General features: G+C 41.6%; 1 protein-coding gene across 2 annotated transcripts; it reads left to right on the top strand.

The window, feature by feature from the left end:
• The first annotated feature begins 746 nt into the window (after window positions 1-746).
• Window positions 747-25,007, top strand: wipi1 (WD repeat domain, phosphoinositide interacting 1). 2 transcript variants are annotated; one of them, XM_058653183.1, is made up of 13 exons: window positions 747-1,125; window positions 6,824-6,906; window positions 7,650-7,816; window positions 9,683-9,779; window positions 10,669-10,766; window positions 15,857-15,949; window positions 16,660-16,730; window positions 17,138-17,245; window positions 17,352-17,516; window positions 19,380-19,487; window positions 19,606-19,745; window positions 20,199-20,299; window positions 23,229-25,007. In XM_058653183.1, the coding sequence occupies exons 1-13, from the start codon at window positions 1,013-1,015 to the stop codon at window positions 23,277-23,279; spliced, it is 1,395 nt and encodes a 464-aa protein (XP_058509166.1). In that variant the 5' UTR covers window positions 747-1,012; the 3' UTR covers window positions 23,280-25,007. The 2 variants fall into 2 exon arrangements, with proteins under 2 accessions (XP_058509166.1, XP_058509167.1); XM_058653184.1 differs by having other exon boundaries at window positions 20,199-20,351.
• Window positions 25,008-27,746: the final 2,739 nt, after the last annotated feature.

The raw sequence follows: 27,746 nt of genomic DNA, 5'->3' as shown, positions 1-27,746 counted from the left end.
ACTGTGTAGCATCATGTCAACATTGACTGATTTACTGGGAAACAAATACAGAAGTCATTTTAATGATAGTGTTAGCAGTGTTAGCAGTGTTAGCTGTGTTAGCTGTGTTAGCAGTGTTAGCTGTGTTAGCAGTGTTAGCTGTGTTAGCAGTGTTAGCAGTGTTAGCTGTGTTAGCTGTGTTAGCAGTGTCAGCAGTGTTAGCTGTGTTAGCAGTGTCAGCAGTGTTAGCTGTGTTAGCTGTGTTAGCAGTGTTAGCTGTGTTAGCAGTGTTAGCAGTGTTAGCAGTGTTAGCTGTGTTAGCAGTGTCAGCAGTGTTAGCTGTGTTAGCTGTGTTAGCAGTGTTAGCTGTGTTAGCAGTGTTAGCAGTGTTAGCAGTGTTAGCAGTGTTTGTATAGTGGCATTTGTTGATATGTAAGTAAGAGCAAAATGTGTAACTACACTACTGTTACTGTTCTTTCTTCAGTTAGTATGAGGGGTGCCCCCTTTTTCCACATAAGCCCCTGAAATGTCTGTGTCCGTCACTGTTTCCAACCATCTTTTTTTTAACAGATGTATCTTGTAAAAAAGAAAAGAAGAAGAATGTGTGCAATGTTACTACATCCATGAATGAACGGACACAAACACAGGCCGCTCAGCCAATCAAAACACAGCGGTGCGTCTGACCAATCAGAGCAGCAGACAGCGGCAACATGGCCTCGCGCTCAGCCAATCATCAGACACCAGAGGCGGACACGTGACGTCTCCCGTCAGCTGTTCTTGTTGTGCTTCTTTTTTTCCCCCCGCGGGCTCTGGACCGACAGACGTTTCCGAAGAAAGCCCCGCTCTTCATCCACATCCAGCGGAGAAAACTCACCGCCCTCCTCCTCTTCCTCTCTTTCTCTCTTCCACATCGGCTGATCCTTTATTCTTCCACATTGGAGTCGTCTTCCGCCGACATCGAGCGAAGAGGTGCAGCCGATCCCAGGCCTCCAGTCCAGGGCGGAGGGAGGGGAGGAGGTCGCTGGGTATCGGGATGGAGGTCGCAGAGGGAGCTGCAGAGGGAGCTGCAGAGGGAGCTCCCGGGCCGAGAGGAGCGGACGGGCCGGGGCTCAGTTTCGGCTGCGCCTCTTTCAACCAGGACTCCACGTAAGCTCACCGGCCTCCGTAGTCACCCACAGCCACAGTCTCAGCCCTGCTGTAATGTAACACACTCCCAACACAACACCTTTACTTCCAGGTAACGGGACACTCCGCTGACGCAGGCACTGTTGTGTTCCTGTGGAGAAACTTTACTTTAAAACTGCAAAATAACCCAGTAGACGGCGTAGTGACGTCACAGGAGTCGCCTGGTTCTAACCCGGAGCTTCAGAGTTGTATAGAGAGTCCAAAGATTCTGGAGTGCCATCCACACTAACCTCAGTAGTAGAAGTTACCTCAGAATTTCAGACGTATTTATGTTTTTTAACTTTATTTAAATATAAATGTTTTCTCTGGAGCGTCTCAGCTTGTTCAGGAGTCAGGGCCACAGCTCTGGCTAACATGGCCTCTCTGGGTGATTGACAGCTCGTTTTAATCCTCTACACCAGTGGTTCCTTGAAGCCCCCCTTGCTTGTGTCCAGGACAAACCAGGCCCCCCCGACCCGAACCTGTCGCACACTAAAAGAATAAAGTAAAAGGTTCATGTGCAAAAATAACAGCAGTTGGAGGTTTTTGTTCCTATTGTCACAGATTATATAGATAAAAAGTGTCCTTCCATTGAATCAAAACCAAGGTATTGTCTTGTTTTCTTGATCCTGCTGAGTCTTTGGTACTTTTACGTTTCTCACACAACAGGAACGTGATCAGCTGTTGGTGATAAATAGCTTTATAAAGTGAAAGGTTGAAACGATAGTTTTTATTTGGCTGATACGGACTTCTAATTTTATTGTAAGTCGCTTTTATCCAAAGCGACTTAGAATGGAATTGAGTACAATCAGCCAGGGGTGGGATCGAACTTGCGACCATGATGTTTTTCGCACACAGGGGATCTTAACCACTGAGCCACTCCACCCACAATAGAGTGTCTGATTGGGATGCACAAATATAATTATATTAACCTCACAAACTCAGAGCTGTCAAAGCTCTGCGCCCCCCCATGTGATCTCTGGCGCCCCCCTAGGGGGGCTTGGACCCCAGATTGGGGTCCAATGCACGTAACTCCCTCCCTTAGCGTGTCAGAAGGTTGCAAATACGTATGACGCACGGACATGTGCCCTTCTCCAATCAGAATGAGATAATGTCGCTCTGGAATGACCAATCAGACCAGGAACGGGCCCCAGAGCATGCTGGGAAGTGTAGTTCTTTATTAGAAGCGGTTTTGTTCCGGTGAAAACAGCGTGTTTTGGTGAACAGCAAAGATAAGACAACATTTCTGGTTGTATTTCTTGAAAGTGAGTTGTTGTTTTGGTGAGTTTTGGTCGTAGAGTGATAGAAATGCTACCGTTGTGATCTGTGGAGTTTCTGGTTTTATTTTAAACACAATTACACTGATTCTCCGGTGCAGCTTTTCAATGTTTACACTGGTGTTTTCGGCTCGTGCTGGTTCGATCAGTTGGTGTTTAATCTGGGTTTGGTGAACATAAGAATGGTTTTAAGAGCTTTAGCAAAGTCACACAGAGTGAGTCGGCCTCCGGTACCGGGGGCGTCAGGGAAGAGGCTAGCTGCTAAGTGAACATACTGCATGTCACCAAGTGCGGGTAGCTAGCTACGTAGCTAGCACTTACTGACAGCTCAAGCTAGTGTGCCATTTGTGTATTATATTTATAACTTCCTTTGATATGTTTCTTCAAATTCAATAGGGGGGATTTTTGAAGGTCATTATTTCACAATCTTTCGGGAGGCAGCGTAGGCATTTCATTCCATATGAACAGTCTTTTACACCCACTAATGAAAACATAGCGAGTAGAGCCGGTGGAAATGCGCCATATATAGTCCATAGACTGGGGTGGTCTACAGGGGTGGTCTCCTTCCTCAACACCACGATCATTGAAGAAGCTGAAGATGGCGTTTCTGGTTCTTCTTCCATCTCGAAACAAACTTAACAGGTAAATGAAGTGTTCTCCATGTGGCTTCCGTGGCTTTGGAATGATTCGTAACAACGGAGTAAAAGTATCAAACGTATCGAAATATGTAGTGAAGTACAAGAGGAAATAAAAAATACTCCAGTAAAGTACAGATACAGCATTTTAGTACTTATGTACAGTAGTGAATTAGTTCTACTTTGTTACTATACATCTCTGGTTATGACAAACGTTGCTATCAATGTTCATCACAGTAAACATTTTTGTAAATTTCAGATTAAACCATGGTTCTCAAACTGGGGTACATGTAGCACCAGTGTTACGCGAGCGTCCTCTGTGTGAAGTATATGTGAGGAACAGGAGGATGATAAGAAAACAAATGATCTTATTGGGAATAAATAAATCTGTGAAAGTCTGTCGCAGACTCTACACCAGTGTATTTTAACGTTGGTGAGAAGGTGTTTAGAGCTGCAACGATTATTCTTTCAATTACTAAATGATTCGTCAGCGATGAATCGCTTTGAGAGTTTTTTCAATACTTAAAACATGGTAAATTGCTTTGACATTTGAGAACATCATCATTTCACGGTTTGTTAAACACTGATAAACATTTTATGGATCAAACAAGTAGTCAATTAATCTGGAAAACAACCGTTATTTGCAGCCCTAATGTTGGGACTTAGAGAGTCCAATATTTTCCCAGCTAGTACTTGGTATAACCCGTTTGCACTGGTTTAAAGGCCTCTCCATAATTCCATGTTCCATGTTTGCTCTTGAATGATGTTCCATTCATACTAAAATGAGGGTCTGCACTAGTGTGTGTGTGTGTGTGTGTGTGTGTGTGTTCCACACACTCCATTCTAATGTATAGTCTTGAAGCATACTCAGTCAAAGTTTAGGGTTTGAGCTGCTTGCAGTCTGTGCTTAGCATAGACATATGCAGAGTCATGGATGCAGAAAGCATGAATCAGCTTTTACTCATAAAGACTCTAACTAATAAAGAAGACAGTAGCTTGCAGCCCCTCACTCACACAGACAAAACACAACAGTATAAATTAGTTATGACAAGCAGAAACAATGAGTTGGTTATCAATTAAATTGTAAGTAGACTAGATTCTCTGAAAACTGTTAATGCAGCATTAGTGAAGCACCTCTGGACTCATGTTTCTTGACGTTATCATCCTCAGTGTTTTTCAAGCTTCGGGGCCTAAAGGTCACTTCATGTTGGACAAAATCTATGTCTGGATATATTTCCCGTTTGCTGGAATGACCCTTTAATCGCGGTTGTTACAGCAACGTAGCTGGTGCAACAGGGATTGTCAGTGGATAGAAAAGGCTTTGAGTTCACAGGGTATTCACAGGGTCACCACAAGAGGAAGGAGACAGAGTCGGGTCAATCAGAAGCAAGACGTGACATGGGCCACTTATTTTGAGCCACTTGTCAAAGGGCTCACCTCATAAAACCAGTTAATTCTACAATATCTTAAGGATATGTTTCCACTTATGTCACCATTTGACAACCTCTTCTGTTTGTATGACTTTGTAAACCTCTCACTGCCCACACCAAAGTCCAATTGTGCACCACGACACACTGAAGTTGTTTACCCACTGCTGCCTCCATCAGTACATTCAAATATATTCTTTTGTCTGTTAAAATCCTTGTCAGCAGTAGACCAGCAGCTCCATGTTGAGCGAGTTTAGCAGCTAAACATGCTCATTTTATCTATGGATTTTGGTGCAGAAGGAAAAGCTGTTTTCAAGTGACACAAAGTTCAGTCTAACAGAAGCAAACATGTACACTGAAGCATGCACATGTTTTATTAGGTGTATCCTTGTGTCGTGGATTCATGTGAAGTCATGCAGTCAGTGTTACTGTGGCACTAACAGTTTTCAGACAGCAGGAGAATGCTGACTCATGATTGTTACTCTAACCCTCCTGCATGTAATTATCACCTGTTGCCTCTGTTTAAATGTAAAACAGCAGTCGACTCAGAAACTGGTGAAAAGGTTGCGAGTGTCACACTCTCCCGCTGTACAGTAGGAAAACAGAGATACAGTATTTATTGCATAGTTGTGCAGGTTCTCTCCTGTTCACACACAGGGTGAGACCGGACAGGAATGTGCAGAGGCACAAGTGCTCGTTAACAACGCTGGAAACAGGTCAGTGTTCATCACTTTGAGGTGTTGAAAGAGAGTTGATTGGCCTGTTTGACGAGATATGAAATGGGCGATAATACGTGGTTATTATTGTCATAAATGTTCAGCTCGTGACTGGATTAACACAGACTAGTGGTATCTCACGGACAGATTATCAGACTCTTGGTATCCGACACGTCGTTTTCCAAAACTGCCATGATGTCGTTTTATACGCGACACAAAATGGGTGTAAGTGAATCACTGGAATCAGTTTGTTTAAAAAAGATTTGTTCAGAATCGTTGAGTTCTGAACGACCCTGGCTCCCCCGTGGTTCGGACCATGGGTACCAGGTCCTGTCACTGATGGAGAGAATCGTTGAGTTCTGAACGACCCTGGCTCCCCCGTGGTTCGGACCATGGGTACCAGGTCCTGTCACTGATGGAGAGAATCGTTGAGTTCTGAACGACCCTGGCTCCCCCGTGGTTCGGACCATGGGTACCAGGTCCTGTCACTGATGGAGAGACTCGTTGAGTTCTGAACGACCCTGGCTCCCCGGTGGTTCGGACCATGGGTACCAGGTCCTGTCACTGATGGAGAGACCGGGTAGACTTGAGTCGAGTAGTGCTACAAGTTCATATTGAAAAGGGGCCATAAGTATTCAACCTATTTCTTGGTTAAAATTGCAGCATTTACCCACTAATTTTACTGTGAAAGAGGCTTAAATTTGTGTTTGATTTCCATCAGAACTTAAAGCTGTGAGTGACATCAGCTCCGACTTCACCGTGTTCCAGAGAGAAGTCACAAGAAAACATGGATATCAATCCATTCTTAGTAATAACGTGTTATTACTAAGTCTTTTTGTTTGTTCACACAAACATGTTTGTTCACACAAACATGTTTGTGGATAACAATGAAACATTATTATGTGTTTGATGGATTTACTGTGATAAATATGACAGAAGTGATATTAATGGTAAAAGAGTCCGAAATTTGAATCTATTACTACTAACTACGACCATTAACTACCATTACTAAGACATACTCATACTTTGAATGTTTATTTTTTATCATTTTCATATTTCTCAGCTTCTTAAAAGTGAATATTTTCTGGTTTCTTTGCTTCACATAAGAAAGAAATCATTAAAACGGAATCATTTAAAAGTTGTTGACGAAACATGACATTTGATAATGTTGGTTTGACATCTTTTGACATTTTATGGACGATTTCTCATTCAATCCAGAAAATAATTGTCAGATTCAATGATTCACTGACAACCACACCCTCTGTTCCTCCTCACCCTCACACCTGTGAACAGTCAAACAATGACCTGACCACACGGAGGTCATGTGATCACCTGCTGCATCTCCATTACACCTGAATTGTGTTCACCAGCCCATATCTGATCCTTTCTTTGACGCGTATTACACCATTTCACCACTGGGTGGCGATGGTGTAGAGAAGAAGTTTACGGCTTACATCAATGTCATGTCATATTTTCCAAGTATTTACGGCCAGAGTGTGTGTGTGTGTGTGTGTGTGTGTGTGTGTGCGTGTGTGTGTGTGTGTGTGTGCGCGTGTGTGTGTGTGTGTGTGTGTGCGTGCGTGCGTGCGTGCGTGCGTGCGTGCGCGTGCGTGTGTGTGTTACAGGTCACTGGCTGTGGGAACAAAGACTGGCTACAAGCTGTTTTCTCTGACCATGGTGGAAAAACTGGACTGCGTCCATGAGAGTGGTGAGTGGATCAGTGACTCTACACACTGTGGGTTCATCTCTTGAATTGACAACAAATGCCATCAAACAGATTTGTCCTTGATTATGAGTCAGTCATAAATCCACTGAGATTACTCATAGACTTGAGTAGACGTGCAAGCACCCAACAGGAAGCAGTGGGTGAGGAAGGAAACTGTGTGTGTGCATGTAAACATGACACACACATGTCTCCACATCACAGCGCTCACTGTACACTTATGTCTGTTGGAGAAGAACAAGAACAGACTTTCCTCAGAATGAGTGTGTGTGTGTGTTTATTTAAACCTGACAGATTATTACTGAAAGAAAGAAAGAAAGAAAGAAAGAAAGAAAAACGACAGCTGTTACTTTTCTCATTAAATGAATATTATGTGACACATTCATTTTGTACCGCGTCGTCCTCCACATGAGTGTCACAGAGGCACTGGACCAACTCCAGCTCCAACGCCAGGCTTTAGGGACGTATGCTGTTTCCATGATGGTTTGGTACAGAACGGTGGGTCGGGCTTGCCTGATGACCACGTAGTGTGATGTCATACCAGTGTGATGTCATACCAGCAGCTATTTGTTCCTGCTCGGTTTGTCTGACCGTTCCAAACTCTACCTTACTGTACCAAACTGAACCGTGCCATGATGGAAACACATCAGTATAGCACAGCCGGCCACAGGGAGCCGTCTGGATGTTTGTGTTACCCTTTCATTGGCGTCGTCGTGTCCTCTGAGCAGAGTCTCCAGATGTCTACATCGTGGAGCGTCTCTTCTCCAGCAGTCTGGTCGTCGTGGTGAGCACCACCGCGCCGCAGCGAATGAACATCTACCACTTCAAGAAGGGGACAGAGATCTGCAACTACAGCTACCCCAACGACATCCTCGCTGTCAAGCTCAACAGACAGGTGAGCAACCGCCTCTCACACACACACACACACACACACACACACACACACGACCTTTGGAAAATCATCAGGTGTCAATCTAAAGTCTGAACACGTCGTGCATCAGTCCCACAAACCTGATCTCCTCCAGGTTGGATGAGGTTCAGACGTTTATTCCCCAGCTGCTGACTCAGCGATACCAACACCGTCACTGAACGCCTGAATGCAGCGCAGCAGTGGAGAGCTGAGAGGACGTGTAGTCCTTACCTCACCTCCAGAGACCAGGTTCAATGAACTCCGCTAATGTGGACTCATGTGTCCCTTGTTACTACTGCTTGACTGACTTTGTCTCTGGAATTATTCAGCACATCGGTACACATGTTGTCTCAGTGGTAGAGTGAGTCGTCGGGAGTTCAGTTGATTATGTTTATATTATGTTTATATTATGTTTATATTATGTTTATATCATGTTTATATTATGTTTATATCATGTTTATATCATGTTTATATTATGTTTATATCATGTTTATATCATGTTTATATTATGTTTATATCATGTTTATATCATGTTTATATCGTGTTTATATTATGTTTATATTATGTTTATATCATGTTCCATACATGTTAGAGATGACGTGCAGTCAGAGACGTGACGCTGAAATGCTTCCTGACACCAGCTGCTTCAGCTTCACCGACGAGAACATGTGAACAATGTGTCCAGTGACGTCAGAGGACGGGAGGTTGTCAATGTTTTCCATGTGTATCATACACAGTTGATGATCACCGCGGCAACACTTGAGTCATGAGTGTAAACAGGATGATTGTGTGAGTTTATGTTGGAAAGCTTCTTTGGATTCCCACCGCGACAGATTGTTCCATGTGAGGTTGAACTCTCATGCTGACTGTGTGGTGTCTCGTCTGCCTCATCACTTATCAGTGATGCATTATTAGTAAATAAGAATAAAAATACTGACTTGATTTTTCTTAGTGCTTCCGCGATGTTGGCTGTAAAAACAGCTAATCTAAGTTTAGCAAGCGCTCGAGTAAATCTGAGCGTGCACAGAAGGGAGAGATTGAAAGTGGGCGTGCAGCGGTAAATGAGTGATTAAAAGTGAGTGAGAGGGTTATTATTGCACATTAAAATGAATAATTGCAAACATGCAAATACATGTATTGAGCGCAGAAAATATTTTTGTTTGCTGAAATGAAATTATTTTTTGCTCGCGTATAATTTCACTTCAAAATCTAATTTCTGTGCTCAAAATCTCACATTGTTCTTTCATGAATGTTATTATCATTATTATTATTGTTATTAATAATAATAATAATAATAGTAAATATGATTTAAATAGACGTTAATCTCGTCTGTCTGTGTCGTGTATCGATGTCATGGCAGTTCAGCGAAGCTGTTCTATGACAAACCCGCCCACTTGGAGGAGGTTCTGTGAAGCCTGTAGAGTAGAGCCGAGCTGAGCCGAGCTAGAACTGTACAGTGGAAAAGTGCCAATAGATGCACTGTATGAATGTGTGAGTGAATGAGTGAATGACAAAAACTGTAGCGCTTTGAGTCATTAGCCAGTGACAGGAGACACGTCTTTGAGGACAGGAGACACGTCTTTGAGGACAGGAGACACGTCCAGGATGTTAATACCTCAGGATCACTCAGGACAGAACCAGGTCTGAAAGGGGCCTCGAGCCAGTCTGTCTGTTTGAGCTGTTGTAGAAACAAAACGTTATTATTATTATTATTATTATTATTTATCTATAAGTGATTAAACCTTCCAAATACTCCACACAGGACCTTTACTGCGTGTTTGCCTTTAAGTCTCAGCACAGGTGACCTGGGTGACCACAGTGTCTTGATACGTGTGCTGCTGTGTCTTGCAGAGACTGGTGGTGTGCCTTGAAGAGTCCATTTATATCCACAACATCAAAGACATGAAGCTGCTCAAGACTCTGCTTAACACTCCGTCCAACCCCTCAGGTAAGAACTGAACCGCCTCGTCCTGTGGAACCACGTCTGAGAGGACACATGCAGCTCAGTGGAAGCTGGTTCATCTGTCCTGTGTCGTCCTCTGGTGTGTCCGGCTTTATAGAATAGAATAGAATAGAAATACTTTATTCATCCCCAAGGGGAAATTGTTTTAACATAGCAGCAATACAAACAAATATTATAAACATAAAATGTAAAATGTGCAACAGTGGGGAAAATAAATAGTGCAATAGTAAAGGAATGGCATAAAGGAGTGCAATGGCATACCGTATGTCACAAAGAGAAAAATGTGCATTGTGCAAATGAGCAGTTATTTTATTTAAAAAACATTTTTATTACAGAGAGTTATTGTAAGTTTTGATGGCTGATGGCAGGAATGATTTCCTGAATCTGTCCTTGTGACAGCAGAGCTGTCTGAATCTCTTGGAGAATGTGCTCTCCTGGGCCTGGAGGATGTGGTGGAGAGAATGATCGGGGTTATCCATGATGGAAAAAAGTTTATTCAGCATCCTCCTCTCCACCACCGTTTCCACGGTGTCCTGCTTGCAGCCGATGATGGAGCCGGCCTTCTTTATCAGTTTGTTGAGTTATCCTCACTGTTGTGAAAACACAAGCCGTGGAGCCACGTCCATGCTGATGGAAGAGCAGCCAAACACCCACTGAAGACAAACAATCTATCCATATATACATGGACATGGATGGATGGATGGATGGATGGATGATAGATAGATAGATAGATAGATAGATAGATAGATAGATAGATAGATAGATAGATAGATAGATAGATAGATAGATAGATAGATAGATAGACAGACAGATAGATAGATAGCATTTATTCTTCCTGCTGCTTGAGTTGTTGAAATGCCTTGTCCTCCTGCAGGTCTCTGTGCTCTGTCCATCAATCATTCCAACTCCTACCTGGCCTATCCTGGAAGTGTCACCATTGGAGAGATCGTCGTGTATGACGCCAACAATTTGGTAAGTGATGACAGACAGAACACCTCAGTGATTCAGCTCCGAGTCGTCTGCTGTCATTGAAGGTGTTGTTTACAGTGCACAGTAAATGAAGGTGTAGTGTAGTCTACTGTTACTTCTCCTGGGTCGGGAAGGAGCCGCCGCCCGTCTCTCTCTCTCTCTCTCTCTCTCTCTCTCTCTCTCTCTCTCTCTCTCTCTCTCTCTCTCTCTCTCTCTCTCTCTCTCTCTCTCTCTCTCTCTCTCTCCTCACTTCACGTCGTTTACGTCAATAGAGGGAAAATTGAATTTGGGCCGAAAGTTTTATTTACAAGATTAAACTGAGTGACACGATCTCTGTCTATCGATCGCCTACACACACACACACACACACACACACACACACACACACACACACACAAACACACACACACACAGTGCTGTCCATGGTGCTGTGACACTGAACCGGTGGGACTCACCTGAACACGTTTTTACTTATTAATATACACACTTATTAATTCCCAGCACAAACTCACATGACATCTCTAGCCTTCAGAGTGGCCTACTTTTATGGAAAGAAAGAAAACTATTTGAGTCAGTCACTCACCACTGGCTGCTGTCTACTGCTGAAGGTGTGCACGTGATGGACCTTTGCTTAGCATTGGCTAACCGTTAGCCAATGCTAAGGGCTATTGGCTGTCACTAAGCAACATGACTATGCTCACACACAGAGCTGTAAAACTTTTCATTGGATAATGTGATTCAGAGAGGTGCAGTTCATTTTAAAGATGCAGTTTTATTATTTATGTGCTAACCCCGGTGGGTAAGCACTGGAGCACCCACGGGATCTGCGCCTATGGTGCTGCCCACTGCTCCTGTGTCCGGGGTAAAATGGAGGATTGGGTGTCTTGCTCAGGGACACCCAGGACTTGAACAGGTCAGATGAATAGATCAACAAAGAAGGCAGAGAGAGTGGGAGAGTGGAAATATAAATAGATTAATGATGAAGAAGAGGAAAGTGGAACCAGTTGTAAAAGAGTGTTTACAGTGTTAAAAGATAACCTCGTCACCTGATGGACAACTCTGTGTTTTTACTGATGACTTCCACGTATGCAAAGACCACCCTGGTCTCCTGATGCTCATGGGAAAGGCAGGGGTGAGCGAGCAGAGGAGTCCTTCCATTGTTGGTGCAGCCCGTGGCCAAGTGGAAAGGGAACTAGGCTTGTAACTGGAGGGTCGCCGGTTCAAATCCCCACTTGGCCAAAAAGGGCCGGGGTACCCCTGAGCAAGGTACCCAACCCCCAACCCCTGCTACTCAGTGTGGCAGCCCACTGCTCCTAATTCTAGGATAGGATCAAATGCAGAGGAATACTTTCCCTAAGGGGATTAATAAAATTAAATTATTGTTGTCTTCCATCTGAAGAAAAAGAAAACAGAACTGTAATCTGCATGTATTTGAACTGTGGGAAGAACAGTCAGTCATCAGGGACGTTAACAGCTACACTGGTGTAAATAGAGCGAGCAGTCATTGGTGGTGACATTGTACCAGCCCATGGATTAGATTCCAGGAAGAAAAATGCAGCACAGTTAACAATGGAGCTCATCCAGCATTTGGTATTATTTCCTTTCAGCGTGTGTTAATCACAGAAGACGAGCTTTGCTGAAGCTGCACCAAAGTGACCATTCTCAAGCTTATAAATGCACTCTGGTCCATCGTGTGTAACAATGTTTGTGTGCTACTGTAAAGTTAGTAGCTATTGTGTGTTACTGTAGAGACTGTTAATAAAGTGGGCGTGTAAGAAAGACGCCGCCTGAACGACACCATTAAAATGACCAAGTACCCTACGTTACAGCACTATTAATTATGGGATAAAATGACATGTGATAATGTGACACAATGTAACCAGTCAGAGAAGGAGTTTGTAAATCCTCCACTCAAAGGTTTTAAAAAAAGGGAAAGTAGAAACGATTAGAACTGTTAAACGGAATGATAAAAACAAAGGTCAGATGATAAATAGGGATGCTCCATGAGCGGCCAGAGGAAGATTTGTGACTGCTCCAGTACTCAACATTTCTCTCAAGTCCACCACGACTCTCTGTCGTCCAGACCGCAGTGTGTCTAGTTGCACTTGCAAAAACTGTGATGGTGCAGATCGCTGCCTTCTCAAATTCTTCTCAAATGTAACCATGGAAGAATAAACACTTGTTCTTCTGCGTAGTGTACAGTATGAAAGTATGTATCAGGTGACATTGATGTCAACATGGATGTTAGTGTTGTAAGGCTGAGACCTAACGTCTGCTGGGAGAATGGTAACTGCTACAAAGCCTTGAATAATAAAAGAATGCGGCGCAAGCTGAGTTTTAAGTTTGAATTTCGAGCTGCTGCAGAGTCCGGCCCTCGGACATCAGCATGGGGGACTGTTGTGGACAAGACTTTGTATTGACCATTGGTACTAAAGAGAGCTGGGTACTGAGAGATCACAGTACACTGAACTGTGAGTAAAAGATACCTGATCAGAGTAGAAGCAGTTTCTCATGACGTCTTCCAGCATCATCGTGCTCTCAACCTGTTTGGAGACAAATGCTCAGAGAACTGAAGCCAAATACCACTGGTTACCTACAGTACATAATCTTACTATGGCCCCTCAATCATATACATTCATCCCTGATATCTAATCATTATTATTATTATCATCATCGCCATCATCATTATTATTATTATTATTATTATTATTGTTGTTATTATTATTATCACTATCATTATTCTTATCATTATCATTATCATTATTATTATCATTATCATTATCATTATTATTATTATTATTATCATCATCATCATTATTATTATTATTATCATCATCATTATTATCATCATTATTATTATTATTATTATTATCATCATCATCATTATTATTATTATCATTATTATTATTACTATTATTATCATCATCGCCATCATCATTATTATTATTATTATTATTATCATTATTATTATCATTATTATTATTATTATCATCATCATCATCATTATTATCATTATCATTATTATTATTATTATTATCATCATCATCATTATTATTATTATCATCATCATTATTATCATCATTATTATTATTATTATTATTATCATCATCATCATTATTATTATTATCATTATTATTATTATTATTATTATTATCATCATCGCCATCATCATTATTATTATTATTATCATCATCATTATTATCATTATTATTGTTATTATTATTGTTGTTGTTGTTATTATCATTATCATTATCATTATCATTATTATTATCATTATCATTATTATTATTATTATTATCATCATCATCATTATTATTATTATTATCATCATCATTATTATCATCATTATTATTATTATTATTATCATCATCATCATTATTATTATTATTGTTATTATTATTGTTGTTGTTGTTGTTGTTGTTGTTGTTATTATTAGCCAGGCGTTGCCTGACAAAAGCACATTCATCTATTGTTAGGTCTTAACCGGGAGAATCTATGAGATTCCTTCAATAACCACCAAAATCATTTTAACTTCATCTTTTTTCTTATGTGCGACCTTTGTACTGCTACTGAATTGTACGTGTGTATCGGGGTAAATGTTAAACGGTCTGTGTTATATTATATTATACATTATATAATATATATTATATTATATAATAGTGCTTTCCTAGTCTTGATGACCACTCAAAGCAGCGTTACACTACAGTTGTGCATTCACCACAGATTCACACACACTTTCATACAACACATCTATGTGTAGCATCATTTTCTATTACTCATCATTCATATCCATTCACAACGTGGGGTTAAGTGTCTTGCCCAAGGACACGCCGTAGACTAGCGTAGCGCCGGGAATCGAACCCTCAACTTACAACTCGCTCTGCCACTGAGCTACCGCCACCGTCGGGGTGGCATGCGTGTGGGGCGGGGACCTCTTTCCAGTCTGTGGTTCATAATCTGTCACAGGTCGTGAGTCAGAGGCTCCAGACAGGGCCCCACATGCAGGAAGCAGCACACCCACTCACTCACTCACTCACTCACCCACTCACTCACTCACTGTGAATTGTGCAGAGCTTTTCCTGTTGATGTCATGACATTAACTGTCCGACCTCCTCCATGCACATTGGTAATCAGTTATCAAAGAAAAAGATAAATATACATCCAAGACTGTATGATTCAGTTTCCTGTTCCTCATCGTGTCGTCACAAGAGTTGATAGCATCTTCCTCGAGTGCTGGACTTTCCTGCTGCTGGACCGCGGTCAGGAAGTACAGGGGAGGTCGTTTCTCCAGGGAATTTGACCTAATAATAGGTCTAAACTATTTACAGCCACACTGGCTTCATCTGGAGGATGTTTTGGCCTTGAATTATTCCTACTGGCACGGAACATTACACATGAATGCCTCACTGTGCCTCTCATGCTCCACACTAACTCAATGACAAACACACACCGTGCAGCCTCTTGGATGAATGAACATCTTCAGCTGAGCCTGTAGCTTTACTCCTGAAGTGACCATGACCTGAAGAACTGAGCACTTTTAGTGTCATTTTCTACCACATGTGCATTAGGACTGAACTATGTTGTTTGGTGGCTGTGTGTGAATGGACTGAAGCTTGCGTCTGATCGTCTTGTTCATTTTGTTCTCAGTGTTGGAGAAGTACAAAATTAAGAAGAAATATCTATGAATGTGAAACAGTGATACTTTTATAGATTTGGTTTGTTCTGATCTGCAGTTGAAAATGATTTTCTACATGAAACTAATAATTGAATGTAATCAAATTGTATTAAATCAAACATTAGTGAATTGAGATGAACACCCTTGATGAGCTTATTATTATTATTTAGCTCTATTAACAGCTTCTAAAACAGATTAAAACAGAGATGAAACTCATTTGGGTGCAGATCAGCAAATAGAAACATCTTAGTATGGATGTTGTGGTTTCACTTGAACAGGAGAACCTCCCTATCTCTCGTCTGTGGACAGCACCAAGGAATGAAATATGTCAGGCCTCGACATGAACACGTCCACAGAGACTTGACTGTGTGACAATAACGTGGAATAGTCTCCTGTCTCAACGTCTCTGTCTTTTCAGAACACAGTGGCAATGATTCCAGCTCATGACAGTCCTGTGGCAGCTCTCACCTTCAACGCCTCGGCCACCAAACTCGCCAGCGCCTCAGAGAGGGTAAGTCCAGGCTCCGACTAAAGCTCCATTCCAGTAGCAGCAGTTTCTCACCTGGAGTTTGTACGTCCATGTATTCTTTGAGCGATGGGTTGTTCATGTGTCAGTATCAGTGGATCTCCTCACACAAATGTCCTTGTTACCGTCTATTTAGTGGACAACCGGTCACGCAGTGTTAACAGTCTGTGTGTACAGTCACTGCAGGTGCAGGTGCAGGTGCAGGTGCAGGTGCAGGTGCAGGTACAGGTGCAGGTGCAGGTGCAGGTGCATGAGGTCTGTGCACCCATCCGTACACATGAGTGTATATACAGTATGACCCAGGCTTCAGATTCACCCCAGATCACTGGGTTCTCTCCGGCTGCTCCAGTCTCCTCCCACAGACCCGAAACATGGGACCGTAGCTCCAGTTAATCTAATCTAAATTGACCGTAGGTGAGTGTCTCTGTATGTTGCCAACCTGTCCGGGGTGAACCCCACCTTTCATCCTACGTCAGCTGGGATTAGCTCCAGCCCACCGCAACGCTCAATAAGAGGATAAAGCAGGAGACACTTTGGTGACATAATGATATTCATGGTCATCAGAGAATGAATCCTTGTGATTGTGACGACCTCCTGACCTTCTGACCTCCTGACCTCCTGACCTCCTGACCTGAGGATGGAGGAGTACGCTACATCTGAAGCTCTTGTAAACCAAAGTCCAACTGTCTCCACAGGGCACCGTCATCCGAGTCTTCTCCATTCCTGAGGGCACGCGTCTCTTTGAGTTCCGCCGAGGCATGAAGAGGTCAGACTTGACCTCCTCTCTCAGCTACAGTGTCAGTGACAGAGCATCAATACAAACTATTGTATACAAACATGACAACTCAGTTACCCACAATCCTTACTGCTGATCTGATCTTTCTGAAGACTGCAGCCTAACAGCAGTCGATCTTCCAGAGCTGCGTTGCAGACACATTAGTGAACATGCGTCAGGTGTTATTATATGTCTGGATAGCCATGGTTACAGTTATTGTTTAAATCCTCAGGACATCCTCAGCTAATGGCACACTATGATCTCTTGACATTATTGATTATTCCTCGTGTGTGTGTGTGTTTGATCTTCATCTATATGGACGCTGTGGGAAATGGAGCAGATGTGGGTGCAGAAGCTTTGTGCTTTCTCTGCTTTATGTCTGACTTATCTGTCTGTAGGTACGTCAGTATACGATCACTATCCTTCAGCCCGGATGGTCAGTTCCTCTGTGCTTCCAGCAACACGGAGACAGTACACATATTTAAACTGGAACAACAGGCACCAAGGTACACATACAAACACACACTGCAACACGTTTAACACGTTTACACGTTATAGAAAACACTGCAGCTGTAGCGTGAACTTGTTACCCTGTGTACATGTACTGTACAGTGGAGCAGAGGAGGCTGCCACCTGGACAGCCTATGTGGGGAAGGTGTTTTCCGCAGCCAGTAGCTACCTCCCTGCTCAGGTGTCTGGCATGATGAGCCAGGACCGGGCCTTTGCCACAGTCCATCTCCTCTCGTCAGACCAGAGGAACGTGTGCACCTTGGCTACGTGAGTATCTCTGTGCTCTTTACAAATCTTTTCAATTGCATTTACTTTTTTCACTATCATTGTGGGAACTAGTTGAGGCTGATTTATACAATGTTGCCTTATCCCCGTGTCCATGACTGCACACTATATCCACACTATATCCACTCTATATCCACTCTATATCCACACTATATCCACACTATATCCACTCTATATCCACTCTATATCCACACTATATCCACACTATATCCACACTATATCCACTCTATATCCACTCTTTATCCACACTATATCCACACTATACCCACTCTATATCCACACTATATCCACTCTTTATCCACACTATATCCACACTATATCCACACTATATCCACACTATACCCACTCTATATCCACTCTATATCCACACTATATCCACTCTATATCCACACTATATCCACACTATATCCACTCTATATCCACACTATATCCACACTTTATCCACTCTATATCCAGACTATATCCACTCTATATCCACACTATATCCACACTATATCCACTCTATATCCACACTATATCCACACTATATCCACTCTATATCCACTCTATATCCACACTATATCCACACTATATCCACACTATATCCACTCTATATCCACACTTTATCCACTCTATATCCACACTATATCCACTCTATATCCACACTATATCCACACTATATCCACTCTATATCCACACTATATCCACTCTATATCCACTCTATATCCACACTATATCCACTCTATATCCACACTATATCCACCCAAAAGTCCTAACGCTATTACTTCATAGCCATCGCTCCGAAAACTGCAACAGTTTTCCATCATAGGTCAGCTGGTTCATTGGTCTGATGGGTTGTCGGTCTATCCAATTTTGATCTAAGTCCGCTGGTCACGCCTCTTGAAAACGGGAGGTGACTACAGGTACTGAAATGTGGTCTGGCGTTAGCACAGTTCTGGCTGTCCACGATGACTGTGCATGTGTCAAGTAGAATAATGTGTACAATTGAATGTTAGTGTGAATGGAACAGCAGGACAAATGCACAGGAAACACAGACAGTGTGGAGAGGACTTCTTCTGTTTTTGTCTCACCGTCTTAGACCCGGATCATGTTGTCGGTGTGTGTCAGTCTACTCATTCTCACATTCTCCTCCTGTAGCAGCTCCTTCTTGTCAGGAGCTTGTATGTCCTTGTCGTACATGTTTGGGTGTTTTTATTGATGGACCTCCTGTTTTTTTGGAAAGTCTTGTGCTCCAGAGAGTCAGTAAGTGTACGGGCTCTCACATCCACACATACACTTACATCACATGGACATTAGTGGACCTCTGTGAGCATTGCAAGTATGACCCAGGCTTAAAAGAGATTGGTTCTGATCATGGTTTTGGATTATGGATCAGGCTGTGTTTTTCTGTCCAAACCCAAGTCTGATGCAACTGATCTGAGTTACTCACAAACACAAATTTTACTGGGTGAACCCTCCTCAGTCTGCCAGCACACAAACTCCTGGTGCCCTGGGATTAATGTGATGATGACGAGATGCTGACAGAGAGGTGATGTACATCCAACATGGCGACCACCGAAACTGTCTGTCACTTCAGCTGTTTCTAGAAAATGACGACAGGCACGTTTGTCGTCTGTCACTCTGCATACGTCAGAGACGACTTCCCCCTTTTCAGACTCATATTCATGCACTCTGTCTTTAACCAGGCTACAATATCTTTTAAAAACTAGAAAAGTCATTCAGAATGAATCCAGCTGAGGGCGTACAGTAGATGTGAGTTGACTGATGGATTCCTTGTTCTTCTCTCTGATATGAGAGGCTAATTCCTTCACACAGCTGTAATGGAAACGTTATCTAATGTTTCAGGATCCAGAAGCTTCCTCGGCTGCTCGTGGCCACGGTCAGCGGCCAGCTGTTCATCTATGATGTGGATCCACTGGATGGAGGCGAGTGCGTGTTGGCCCACAAACACAGGTGAGCCTTTCACAGAGCTGGGATCCCATATGCTGTCCAATCGTCTTAAGTGTTCAGTTGATTTACCCTTTGTCTTCCTATGTCCTTCCTTCCTTGCGTCTGACTCTTCTCCTCTGAGGCTCTTTGGCGTTGATGATGACCAGGATGAAGGACCAGAGTGGGAGGGATCAGAGATCACAGGTCCAGCACAAACCTGTCCGTCCTATGCTGCCACGGCTGCCTTACCAGCCTCTGGACCAGTCACTGCCACACTTACTGGTTAGTGATGTCGTCAAATGCTTACTGCAGACATTAAGAATTCCATCATAAAAGGTGTCATGAAAGCATCTGGTCTGAGGAGGTTCATCAGGGTCAGTCACATCCCAAAAAGCTCTGGCTGATCCATGTTCTCCATTTCACTAATGTCTGGCTTGGTTCAGTGTGTGGCATCTGTGACCTGCAGCAGACTTCTTTTATTCTCAGAAACGTTGAAGACATTTAAGAAAGAAAAGTGCATTTCAAGTTCATCTGCCTGTTTGCATCAGCTCACCACAGGTTTTCATTTTGACTCAAAAGAAAAGTTTTCAATTGAGATCAATTTCAGACATCAGTGAAACATGTGTGTCTCCTCCAGCGTTAGGTGTGAAGGTGTGAAGGTGTGAAACGTCTCATGCTTTCATGTGATGAATCTTCTGTTCTCACGATGTGTCTCTCTGCTCTGTCTCTGCACAGGTTATTCTGAAGATGGAGGAGCAAAGAAAGGCGAAGTCATTCCAGAACACGAGTTTGCTGCTGGCCCCGTGTGTCTGGACGACGAGAATGAGTTTCCTCCTGTGAGCATTCAGAAGTGCTAACTGTTAGCAACAGCTCGTTTGTCTATGACAGGTGTAACATAATTCAATAATTCAATAATTAAACACCTCATTCAAACTTAATAGACGGAGGCAGCTAGCTATCTGGCTGTCTGGCACAATTCATGAAAGATGCAATATTAACGTTGGTTTTTGAAATAAAATATCACGTCAGATACTATAATAGATACACAATAGCTGTAAATTGTTGACAATTGTCATCCGACAATGAAGTTACATTTACACTGCGAGCAAAGCGCGTGTTTGACTGTTCACAGCTTTCTGTACATGAATGCACATGAATGCACATGAATGCAGACCAAAGCCTGCTCACACACCACAAACCTAAAATAATGCCAGATTCTACATATCTGCTCGTGGGGCTGATAGTGATCACGTTTAGAGAAGATCATTTTTAGGCTGTTGTCTATGATGATAACTGAATTGCTGATTTTTACTGCAATCGATTTTAAGGACCATTATATGGGATTTACAAAGATCTGTTGATATAAATGTGACACAGGATATTTTTGCAGATTTGTCGATAACCGATACTGATACCGTTGTTCTATTATGTTTTTCTCTGCACACAACTGCATAGCTTATGTATTCTCCTCTGTAGTGAAAGAAACATAATATTTTTTATACAAAAATAACGGCCACAATATCGGCCATTTCTGATATTGTGCCAATAATACTGTGCATCTCTTCAGTATTTAATGTATATAATTTAAAAAAAAATTAAATTATCATCCAAAACTAATAATTATCATGTTATACTTTGAAAGAAAAATAGCTGCATTAGAAGTTGTTTTTGTAATGCGTCCTTCATGTTGCACAAAGCCAAAAAAAACAATTTTAACTGCTGGTCAATGAGGCGAGCGTGTTTTCACGACAGCAATCTGCAAACTCACCACAAGAGGCCAGTAAAACGTACACACTGGTTCTTAAAATGAGGAGAGCTAAGGTGACAATAACAATGGCCTTGGATGCCCATTTCAAGAGTTTGAAGTCAACTATTTTCAAATAATGTAATAATAATGAACAATAATAACAACAATAATACATTAATAATATTTATAAGTGCTACAGGTTTAGAGCATAACATTCATTAAAGGGGATAAAACCAAGATAGATTATGAAAACCAAAAACATTTAAAACAGCAACGAGGAAAAGAGTTTGAAAATGTTACATTGTGTGAATGTTTCAAGTCCTCTTCTAAAACTGCTGTTGTTGTTGTTGTTTATTTAGAGCGCCACATTATCAGGTTAGAGCAGCGAACAGTTGCATGGGATGAGCCTGAGAGCAGCGGTGGTGAGGATTATGTGCAGCTGTTGAATATGTCAACACAGTGTCAGCTCTCACTTTGTTGAGTGGCAGATTTTCAAAACAAGAGGCGAATCCTGCCTCATTCTACAGTTCTGTGCAAAAGTCTCAGGGCACCACCAGCTTTTAGTTAGTTATTTATTTAACTCTGCCATCTTTGTCATTTAGATTGAACGATGTCACTGACAGTTGGTCTCATATACAGGTCACACTTAACACTTGACACATGTAGAAGCTGTTTTGTTCTGTCAGAAAAGCTTATTACAATAAAATGTAAGAAACATACATACATGCATGTTTCCTGTATCTTCTGGATGTGTTCCAATAAAGTTATGGAGAAACAAATGTCATGGTGGCCTTAGACTTTAGCACAGTTCTGAATAGCAAGTGGAACGGTTCCGTTTTGTACAGTGCGTTTCTATATAATAGAAAATGATGGTAGGAATAGTACCAAAAGAACTGTTTTTGGCACCCTTCCTTTGGGGTACCAGAGTAAAATGATACGGTACAGTCAGGGTGGAGCTAGACTGACTCCACCCACGACAGTCAGCTGATTGGTTGACAGAAAAGCGTCAGTGCCTGCAGTCTATTCTCATACAAACTGAGCTGCTGGATTTCCTCTGTGATTGTCTGATGTGTTGCGTTCACTGTCATTGTTTGTTATCGTCGCACCGGTACGACATCACTGTGACGTGAGGCACCGCCCACATCCCGCCCACCGAGTATAGGAACTTGTCTATAGGAACTCTTAGTCGAGGAGCTTTACTGTTCCAAACCGTACTTAACTGTGCCAATCTGAACCGTGCCATGACCGAATCCTTATCTCACTTTGACTTAGACCCTGGAAACTGTGTGTGTGTGTGTGTGTGTGTGTGTGTGTGTGTGTGTGTGTGTGTGTGTGTGTGTCAAATCTGAACAAATCCATCTTTGAAATTATAAAACCTGCAACGATCCATAAAATTGGTCAATCTCAAAATAAGTTTGTGTCGACCCTCCATGTTCCATTTGTCCCACCTGAAGATCCAGCACATTAACAGAAATAATGAAAGTGATAACAGAGAGTTAACTAAGCGGGTTATTTTACGTATTTAACACTAGAATAAAAGTCTAAACTAGTCTATTCTCCAGCTCCTGGACGTCGTCATCCTCCATTGTTGTTTGTCATTATGTGTTGTCCTCACACTGGTGCCATCAGGCCCCGCCCACACCCCACCTGACTGTTCTCAGCCGGAACCAGGGCTTTACCATTCCAAACCAAACTGAACCCAACCATGATGGAAACATAGCAACAGTGACACTTTGCTGTCGAGTTAGAGCTCAGATCTTCACAGTGATAAAGCTAATGATCTAATAATCTTCTGTTCTACTCATCAAAAGACAGTGTAAATGTGACGTAACACCCTGTGAACCCAGTGAAGACAAGCAGGATCATACTTTATGACATTGACATTTTGAAAGGTCATTGAACTAAAGGCCGTCGTGAAGGCTTTGACTGTCGAGCTGCTGCTGCTGCTGCTGGCTCCACAAACGAGGACGCGACGTGTATTTGACCAAACTAACAGGTGTGTTCATGTGTTTTGGTAGATTAATTGGTGCCGTGACGGGACTGGAGTCGGCACCGGGAGGCGCTCATGAGTGGGTACAAGGACAGACAGACAGACGGACAGACAGACATGTTGTTTTTGATCAGCATTAACGTTCTTGTACGGACATGGGAAGCAACACACCGGGACCACAGCTTGGTTCTCCTGTTACGTGATGACTGTGTTAAGGAGATGGTTCTGTTTTTTTAAAGCGTAGTTGTTGAGGTTGCGTTGAGAGACAGATGCTCTGATCTGTCAGTGGGGACACGAGGAAAAACATGGGCGTCCACCCTCCTCGTCCAAGATAGAAACATCCAAAAATGCGTGGAATCCTCGAGGTTTTAGTCACTTAACAAAAGACTCGTATGTCTGTTTGAATCTATCTTCACTCTTTGCTCTTGTGGCTAAATCCCTGTTCTGATTTGAAAATCAAGTTTGTAAGTTGCTAGCCTGGTTTGATTTCACTCTGCAGATACTTCTGGCAAAGACGGCGTTTCGGCCAACGACAGAATCTCCATAAAAAGGGAACCAATCACAAACCCCGGTGTAGAGACGTGGTCTTAGTGCAACAACAGAAGCGACATCGTGGCCACAGAGGAGCAGCTGCCTCTGCTTTGGCCGTTGCTTCCATTTTAAATAACGTGCTCCACAGAAAAACGACGCTGCTATTTCAGTACTGATTTAGTCTATGGTCGAGGGGCAGTGAGCGGTTACCATAGCGACATAAATGTGTTGGACAGCCATTTAACGCAATGTCAGTATGTTTTTCTGTGTTAAGTGACTAAGATCTGTTTTTCCTTGTGTCCTCACCGTCCCCCATAGGTTCTATTTTCACTGGCTGGTTGTGCACACAGTGCTTGACGTGGACACTTGTTAACTGGCCCAGCGTGCACTAACTGACGTCCACCTGTTCTTTTACCGTTAAACAAGAACGGGAAATATTGGAAGTGTTTAAACCGTTTGGCTGATCTTTAGTGATATTCACTGACCTCTTGCCACATTTGTGCATAATCCCAGGACACAAAATATAATCAACTATGTGCTTGATGTTTAAATATTAATATTTTAAATCTAAATATATAAGGTGGCAACAAGCGTAACATGAGTCCAGTGTTGAGTTATTTTAATATGGACTAAATATTGAAAGAAATCGATGTTTGTGAACATCGCTAACATCTTCTAGTATGATTTAGTGTTTATTGATTTATTTATAGCGACATATGGATAAGGGGAAAACTGGCAGTTCACACGCTGTCAGTGCTGTCGGTGCCTCATACAGCCATGCTCCTAAAAAACATGGACCGGCTCCTTAAAGCTCCACTTCTTCATTCATTATAGCACCAACTATACCTGTAAACATCAGCTGTGAACTGGGAGGATACGTCACATTTTAAAAGAGAAAAATCAGGGAGTTTGTGCTTGATGAAAATATGAGGCGCATGCTGGAGCATTAAATGCAGTATAACCACAATTTTAGTAGCTGTATTATTATGTTTTAATTATTTGCATTACTGTAGCAACATTTTATTTCTCTTGTCAATAATATTTTAGTTTACAAATGTTTTTTCTATTGTATTCTGTATTGTATTTTACTGTATTGACATGTATTGACTCCTGATGGTGTGTATGTACTGTATGTTTGTACCGATTATCATTTCTAAAGGTGCAAAAAGGAATTTGCTAATTGCACAAAACCAAAAAAGTCAAAGAGATAATATGAATAAAATAATTAAAATGAATCATGACAAGTATAAAATAAACACAGTGGAGTAAGAATGCACCTATGCAAAGAATGAGTCTTATTTTCTGAATTCAAATAATCAACATTACATATCTATAATGCCAAATATTTAAAAAACAACAACTTTAAAACAACACACACTCTATTTGTTGCTCGGAGTCTTCCCGTTATAATCCAAATGACCACTTTTTTTAAATTTAAAAAATGCCACTCCAAACGAGCATTTCAACTTTATCTCCAAAACATGTACAATATATCACGAGGCGTGGCCATGTCACTGTAAACACAAACACTTCTCAACCAGCACAACACTTTAACTGATGTATGTCACCCATCATTCTGATGGTTTACTGCAAGGACCTCCCAGGCCCAGGGGCTTAGGGGCCCAGGGGCCCAGGGGCTCCTGAAGCCCAAGCCTCTGCTCTACTATCCCAATATCTTCACTCGTAAGTTATTCATACAGATATTTCACACGTAACGATGGTTATCATACATCACAGGTTATGTTGCCCCGGGGCACACGGACTCATAATCCATCGTGACACATTTAACCCTGTAAAGACCACACTGTGCAACAAATAGCTCAGTGATCATCTTCTGTTTGGTATTTCCTTTTTAAAGGCCACATAGACCGGAAGCTCCAATTAACACTGCGTTTGTGTGTGTATCTGCGTCATTACCTCGTTTATGAAACCCTAAAGTTTCAGAACAAACACTTCAGCCACTGCTGAGAAAATAGTGTTGTATTGTTTTCCTGGTCTCTGCGAAGTGGATCAGCACTTCCATATGTTGAGATCGTCATCAGAAATCCTCACCACTCCTCTCACCACTGTAGCGCCTCCCGGTGCGGGCACTAGTCCGGGCACATCCGGTTGCATACATTCAACCGCAGAAGAAGAAGAACTACTCTCGTTGTAGGGGGAGCTGTGTATCTGAGAGCTGGCCTACCAATTACGTCACTTCCAGGTACCTGGCCAATCACAGGACAGTGGGAAAGCTCTCGTTGGCTGGCCAATCACAACACAGTCCACGTTCTGGGGGTGTGGTTTTGGTCTGAAACAGCGCGGCTGACAAGAGTGTCAGTGAGGAGATATTTTGATCTGCTCGTTTGCAGCGATTAGGAGGTTTTTAACCATGAAAACAAGTTAATATATGTAAGTAGACCTCCATAACTAACATATATGTGTGACCATGAAAACAAGTTAATATATGTAAGTAGACCTCCATAACTAACATATATGTGACCATGAAGACAAGTTAATATATGTAAGTAGACCTCCATAACTAACATATATGTGTGACCATGAAAACAAGTTAATATATGTAAGTAGACCTCCATAACTAACATATATGTGACCATGAAGACAAGTTAATATATGTAAGTAGACCTCCATAACTAACATATACGTGACCATGAAAACAAGTTAATATATGTAAGTAGACCTCCATAACTAACATATACGTGACCGTGAAAACAAGTTAATATATGTAAGTAGACCTCCATAACTAACATATACGTGACCATGAAAACAAGTTAATATATGTAAGTAGACCTCCATAACTAACATATACGTGACCATGAAAACAAGTTAATATATGTAAGTAGACCTCCATAACTAACATATACGTGACCATGAAGACAAGTTAATATATGTAAGTAGACCTCCATAACTAACATATATGTGACCATGAAGACAAGTTAATATATGTAAGTAGACCTCCATAACTAACATATACGTGACCATGAAAACAAGTTAATATATGTAAGTAGACCTCCATAACTAACATATACGTGACCATGAAAACAAGTTAATATATGTAAGTAGACCTCCATAACTAACATATACGTGACCATGAAAACAAGTTAATATATGTAAGTAGACCTCCATAACTAACATATATGTGACCATGAAAACAAGTTAATATATGTAAGTAGACCTCCATAACTAACATATATGTGACCATGAAAACAAGTTAATATATGTAAGTAGACCTCCATAACTAACATATATGTGACCATGAAAACAAGTTAATATATGTAAGTAGACCTCCATAACTAACATATATGTGACCATGAAAACAAGTTAATATATGTAAGTAGACCTCCATAACTAACATATATGTGACCATGAAGACAAGTTAATATATGTAAGTAGACCTCCATAACTAACATATATGTGACCATGAAAACAAGTTAATATATGTAAGTAGACCTCCATAACTAACATATACGTGACCATGAAAACAAGTTAATATATGTAAGTAGACCTCCATAACTAACATATATGTGACCATGAAAACAAGTTAATATATGTAAGTAGACCTCCATAACTAACATATATGTGACCATGAAGACAAGTTAATATATGTAAGTAGACCTCCATAACTAACATATATGTGACCATGAAAACAAGTTAATATATGTAAGTAGACCTCCATAACTAACATATATATGTGACCATGAAAACAAGTTAATATATGTAAGTAGACCTCCATAACTAACATATACGTGACCATGAAAACAAGTTAATATATGTAAGTAGACCTCCATAGCTAACATATACGTGACCATGAAAACAAGTTAATATATGTAAGTAGACCTCCATAACTAACATATACGTGACCATGAAAACAAGTTAATATATGGAAGTAGACCTCCATAACTAACATATACGTGACCATGAAAACAAGTTAATATATGTAAGTAGACCTCCATAACTAACATATATATGTGACCATGAAAACAAGTTAATATATGTAAGTAGACCTCCATAACTA

This window comes from Solea solea, chromosome 16 (assembly GCF_958295425.1).
Source record: "Solea solea chromosome 16, fSolSol10.1, whole genome shotgun sequence".
NCBI classification, from domain to species: Eukaryota; Metazoa; Chordata; class Actinopteri; order Pleuronectiformes; family Soleidae; genus Solea; species Solea solea.
This window is presented reverse-complemented; position numbering and strand designations above follow the sequence as displayed.